This window comes from Leuresthes tenuis, unplaced genomic scaffold (assembly GCF_036924035.1).
Source record: "Leuresthes tenuis unplaced genomic scaffold, fLeuTen1.0.hap1 SCAF_23, whole genome shotgun sequence".
Taxonomy (NCBI): Eukaryota; Metazoa; Chordata; class Actinopteri; order Atheriniformes; family Atherinopsidae; genus Leuresthes; species Leuresthes tenuis.
In genome coordinates this window covers 30,536,558-30,542,887 of record NW_027325377.1, presented here as the reverse complement: position 1 = coordinate 30,542,887, position 6,330 = coordinate 30,536,558, and the positions used below count along the sequence as shown (strand labels likewise).

Here is a 6,330-nt window from a genome sequence, read left to right as displayed (position 1 = left end):
TTATCCTTAAGGTGCTGGTGGAGTGCTGAATGTGAGAGGTGGAGGATCTGGCTGCCATGTGCTGTGCATTGTCCCCGGTTATAAAGGTCTGGGAACTGCACTGAACTGACACCACTCAGCTTGTGTTGAGGTGTTTCATTCCCAGTGTTTTCATTGTTCTCAGCTGTGTATGGAATTAAAATATTGTTGTCCTCTCTGTTGATGCGGTGTTGTTTTACGCCTTTGCTGACCTCGGCGGTGTGATTTAGTTGGTGATGCTGGTTGGCGTGAGTGGGGATACTTTGTTTGTCAGCTTGTTACCTTTTTTTGAATTAGAGTTTGTTATCCACCTATTATTATATATAAAACTTGTATATAACAATAATTTATGCAGCAACATAATTCCCCTTCAGGGATTAATAAAGTGTGATTGAACTGAATTGAGGACCTATCACCACTGTTTATGAGAACATTTATACGAGGATAGATTGATGCAGCAGCACAAATTGGAGAAAATGTTCTTTTTTTCTTGCACTTTTCGAAGAAAATACACACTCGATGTGCTTTAGGAGCAGTTTTACGTTCAACAAAGGTGCACACAAACGAGTGTAAAACTACTTTTATTTCTAATCATTATTGAAAACACGCTCCGGTACTCAATGTTGTACAGTTTCGATACATGATAAGAAGGTAAAGTCTCCCTTTGGATGTAAATTCCAGTGTTTTTCAAATGAAAAATAGTGCATAAAGAATTCCTTCAATCACCTCAGATAACATGTCATGTTTGAACCTTTTTGAGAAGCACAAAAGAGCTAGAATACTTTCTAAGATTCACTTCTACTCTGAGCCTTTGCTTCCTGCTGAGCCCTCCATGCAGTGAGCACCTCGTCATCTAGAGTCTCCGCAGCAGCCCGAGCCCTGACCCTCTGCCTGGTTTGGGCAATGAAAGTAGCAATGTCGTCCTCCTCTTCTTCGTTGGTGTCCTCTCGCCTGCTCCTCCTCCCTTCTGTCTCGCTGTTTTCATGCCGTGAACGATGAGGGAACTTTCTCTGGGTGAAGTCGCCATAGCTCTCTGTTCCCTCATCGCTCTCCTCATAAGTTGCAGATGACCTTCCTGCACGGCTGTAGCCGCGGGACTGCGAGAACCCGTTGTAGGAATACTCCGTGTCTTCCCTCGACAGATCTTCATGCAGTCTTGACTGGTGTCTGGAGGTAACACCGTATGTTTCCTCATCATCTCCTTCTGCGGTGTAGGAAGCCCTGCGACTTGAGAAGTCGAATTCAGAAGCAGAAGCATCAAGATCGTCATATGGATCTTCTGATGGATCAGCATCTGGACCAGAAGAGGATTTTCTCGGGGGGGGCCTGACACTTTCCAGCCAGTCATCGATACTGGTGTTCTTGTTTTTCTCCAGTGCTGGGTTGAGATCCAGGCACCCAGAGAGGCCATAACTCCTCTTCGGTTTCTCCTTTTTCTTTGTCCCTTCAAGAAACTCCTCCTCCCTCTTCTTCCTTTCCTCCTCCTCATCTTCATCCTCCTTCGGTTTCTTTTTCTTGTAGAGAGTACTTCGCTTGTTGTCTTCCAGGATCTTCTTCTTTTCATATGTGGCCATCTTCTCTCTCATCTCAGTCTTGATCTCCTTGTCCATGGCATCCAGTTTGCCCAGGTTGACCTGATCCTGGAAGAGACTGAAGAGAGGGACACTCGTGGTGGTGATTTTGTTTTTCTTGGAGCCCAGAGTGGAGCCAAGGTCAGAACCCAGGGCCGAGCCTCGACCACTGAGACCTGAGATGCTACTCGACCCAGAGAGGGCAGATGCTGCTCCACCACGTCCTTTGGACAGAGCACTGGAGTAGGAAGCACCACTTAGCAGGGATGCTTTGTCATCATCCACACCACGACCTGCAAGCACACTTGAGGCACCACCAAAGCTTAGTTCAGACCCAGCACGTGATGGAGGAGGCAGGCTCATTTCACTCTGCTTCTGTTTGATTGTTTCAGAGACAACATTGGCGATCCAGTTTTGGATACTGGCCAGATTGACCATTGGTTCGCCTCCAGGACCTTGCACCGCTGGAACTGGAAGGATGGGAGGAACCGGCATCATGGGGTTCGGTGGAACTGCGGACTGGACAGATCTCGTACTGCGAGCTTTTGAAACAGAGGATATGACAGACGATCTGCCACTGAGCATGGACATGTTGTCATCGTTAGCCACACTTGGTGGGCCTGCTACGCCGGCTCCAGCCCAGAAGGCAGAGAGAGGTATCGTACCACCGCTAACACAGCTCTCTGTCTCCCAGCCACACATGGACTGACTGGGGCGGCTGTAGCTCAGGAGGAAGAGCAGTCGCCCACCAATCGGAAGGTCGGTGGTTCGACTTTGGCTTCCCTAGGATACATGTCGAAGCGTCCTTGGGCAAGACACTGAACCCAACGTTGCTCCCCCAGTGTATCATTGGGGGTATGAATGTGTGTGAATGCTTAGAAAGCACGTAGTTATGTGTATCTTAAGACGTGCTGTATGAGTGTGTGTGAATGGGGTGAATGCGGCATGTAGTGAAGCGCTTTGAGTGGTCAGTTAGACTAGAAAAGCGCTATACAAGTACAAGTCCATTTACCATTTACTTTCCTCTAAAGTTTTCTTGGAACGCTCCAGAATCTCCTCACGTCTTTGCCTCCTTTTGACTGTAGCAGAGTCCTCCCCCCGGCTCAACTCCAGAATCTCGTCTGTGTTATCCTCACCAAGACGCTTTTGTTGCCTTAGCTTCCACGACTGGTACGCTGTGAGGTTCACATCTTGGAAGGATGGGGTCTTGGCTTCTCCCTCGCCATCACCTTTCTCTCCGTCACCGACAGAACTTTTCTCTCCATCCTCGCGATCTTTCTTGTTCCAACCGAACTGGATTCTCTTTATGCGCCAGCGCTCCAAAGGTGTCATCTTTTCCTTGTTCTTCTGGCAAAAATTGTACATGGAAGTTGTGTCAGAGAGGATGCTCTGAACTTCATCATCAATCTTTTGCTTTCCTCCTTCGCCTTCTGTAGCAGTGCTCTCACTGCCTTCATCATCCTCTTTTTTGCGGTAGCGAGCAGCAGCTTGTTCCTCGATTTCCTTCAGCCGCTGTTTCCAAAGATCGGAATAGCTTGAGCAGCTGGAGGTGGACATCGCGTCGGAGGGAGGGCGCCTGATGCGACGCTTTAACCGCTCTTTTACAGCTCGTACATCCTCACTGGTGACGCTCTCCACATCAGCATCTGTAATTTCTTTTGTCTTTTTTGGACGACCCCCTGCAAGAGATTCCCCATCCTCCTCCTCACTGTTGAGCTGGGCCTCCCACCAGTCATCACTCTGGTATATTTCATTTCTGCGCTGCCACTCGCGGATCATGCTGTCGAGACCATCATCATCTTCCCTATCCTCCCCGCCATTGTGCTCAGGAGGAACCAGCTGCTCTTCACCACCAGTTAAAGCCTGGCTGTCCATCCCATTCTGCGCTCCGGTCAGTCCACTTTTGAGCGCTGCAGCAGCTGCAGAAGAGGAAACGCTGCTCATCACACTCTCACCATCCTCTTCCTCCTCCATCATAATGGAGTGAGCTTTCACTTCCATCATGCTTTGTTCTTCCTCTTTATCTGTGTCCTCATCATCTTCATCTTCGTCTCCTCCTTCGCCGAAGATCCCTCCCGCTCCCGCCCGCTCCAGCTCGCTCCCGCTGTGAATGGTTTACCTGCTTGAACATCTTCTTATCTCTGTTAATGTTGGTTTCACCAACCTAAAGCTGTCACCTGTGAATGGTTTACCTGCCTGAACATCTTCTGCTCTCTGTTAATGTTGGTTTCACCAACCTAACACTTGTTGAGCCACATTGTCTCACATTCACACCTCTATTCTCTGACCTAACCCTATAAGACCCACGGATGCAAATTTACAACTTTTAACAATTCTCAGGACCACATTTACATACAATGAACAAAAATATGAACACAAGTTTTCTTTTTGCTCCCATTTTCCTTGAGCTAAACTTACAGTCAAATGTATTTGTGTAGCACATTTCATATACAATTGCTGGTTGTGGTATAATTACAAAACATGTCCTAAGTCCTAACTCTAACCCCTAACCCGTCTTGTGCAATTTTGAAGACAATCATCAGGGGTTATTCATTTATTTTATGAATTTTACGCCTTTTATTTATTTAAAACTGTAAAAGAAAGAAATGAAATAATAAAAATTAAATTAAAATTATTAAAACAAGCAACAGTCTGGATAAGTTAAAGATATCGTGCAGATTTCATGCACAAACACATGAGAAAAGAAATGTTTTTAAACTGGATTTAAAAATGTCTACATTTGTTGACAGTTTAACTCCCGCTCACTCTCGCCCGCTCTCTCCCACTTCTGCCCGCGGCAAAGTTCATATTGCTCACTCCCACCCGCTCCCGCCCGCTCCCACCCGCTCTCGATCACTCCCTCCTGCTCCCGCTCGCTCCCGCCTGCTCCCTCCCGCTTCTGCCCGCGGCAAAGTTCATATCGCTCGCTCCCGCCCGCTCCCTCCTGCCCACTCCCGCTCGCTCCCTCCCGCTCCCGCCCGCTCTCGATCACTCCCTCCCTCCCGCTTCTGCCCGCGGCAAAATTCATATTGCTCACTCCCACCCGCTCCCGCCCGCTCCCTCCCACATCTGCCCGCGGCAAAGTTCATATTGCTCGCTCCCACCCGCTCCCGCCCCTTCCGCTCACTCCCGCCCGCTCTCGCTCGCTTCCTCCTGCTCCCGCTCCCTCCCGCTTTTGCCCGCGGCAAAGTTCATATTGCTCAATCCCGCTCGCTCCCTCCCGCTCCCGCTCGCTTCCGCCCTCTACCTCCCGCTCCCGCCCGCTCCCTCCCGCTTCTGCCCGCGGCAAAGTTCATATTGCTCGCTCCCGCCCGCTCACTCCCACCCGCTCCCTCCCGCTTCTGCCCGCGGCAAAGGTCATATTGCTCGCTCCCGCCAAGTTTTCTTTTTGCTCCCATTTTCCTTGAGCTAAACTTACAGTCAAATGTATTTGTGTAGCACATTTCATGTACAATTGCTGGTTGTGGTATAATTACAAAACATGTCCTACGTCCTAACCCTAACCCCTAACCCGTCTTATGCAATTTAGAAGACAACCATCAGGGGTTATTCATTTATTTTATGAATTTTATGCCTTTTATTTATTTAAAACTGTAAAAGATAGAAATGAAATAATAAAATTTAAATTAAAATTATTAAAACAAGCAGCAGTCTGGATAAGTTAAAGATATCGTGCAGATTTCATGCACAAACACATGAGAAAAGAAATGTTTTTAACCTGGATTTAATAATGTCTACATTTGTTGACAGTTTAACTCCCGCCCGCTAGCCGCTTCAGCCCGTGGCAAAGTTCAAATTGCTCGCTCCCTCCCACTCCCGCTCCCGCTCCCGCCCGCTCCCGCCCACATCCTCCCACTTCTGCCCGCATCCTCCCACTTCTGCCCGCGGCAAAGTTCATATCGCTCGCTCCCACCCGCTCCCTCCCGCTCCCGCCCGCTCCCTCCCACTTCTGCCCGGTCCCGCTCGCTCCCGCACGCTCCCGCCCACTCCCTCCCGCTTCTGCCCGCGGCAAAGGTCATATTGCTCGCTCCCGCCCGCTCCCGCCCGCTCTCGCTCGCTCCCTCCTGCTCCCGCTCGCTCCCGCCCGCTTCTGCCCGCGGCAAAGTTCATATTGCTCGCTCCCACCCGCTCCCGCCCGCTCCCTCCCGCTCCCGCTCGCTCATGCCCGCTCCCTCCCGCTTCCGCCCGCTCCCTCCCGCTTCTGCCCAAGGCAAAGTTCATACTGCTCGCTCCCTCCCGCTCCCGCTCCCGCCCGCTCCCTCCCACTTCTGCCCGCGGCAAAGTTCATATCGCTCGCTCCCGCCCACTCCCTCCCGCTCCCGCTCGCTCCCGCCCGCTCCCTCCCGCTTCTGCCCGGTCCCGCTCGCTCCAGCTCGCTCTCGCCCGCTCCCGCCCGCATCCTCCCACTTCTGCCCGGTCCCGCTCGCTCCAGCTCGCTACCGCCCGCATCCTCCCACTTCTGCCCGTGGCAAAGTTCATATTGCTCGCTCCCACCCACTCCCGCCCGCTCGCTCCCGCTCCCGCTCGCTCATGCCCGCTCCCTCCCGCTTCTGCCCGCGGCAAAGTTCATACTGCTCGCTCCCTCCCGCTCCCGATCCCGCTCCCGCTTGCTCCCGCCCGCTCCCTCCCACTTCTGCCCGTGGCAAAGTTCATATCGCTCGCTCCCGCCCGCTCCCTCCCGCTCCCGCCCGCTCTCTCCCGCTTCTGCCCGGTCCCGCTCGCTCCAGCTCGCTCCCGCCCG

At 51.7% G+C, this 6,330-nt stretch overlaps 1 protein-coding gene across 1 annotated transcript; it reads right to left on the bottom strand.

The window, feature by feature from the left end:
* Positions 1-803: 803 nt before the first annotated feature.
* On the bottom strand, positions 804-3,662 carry LOC140282799 (serine/threonine/tyrosine-interacting-like protein 2; the record flags this gene model as incomplete). Its single annotated transcript, XM_072377358.1, has 2 exons — positions 804-2,298; positions 2,602-3,662. Coding segments are annotated over 2 exons (2,556 nt in total), but the record flags the coding sequence as incomplete, so codon positions are not given.
* Between the last annotated feature and the right edge of the window lie 2,668 nt (positions 3,663-6,330).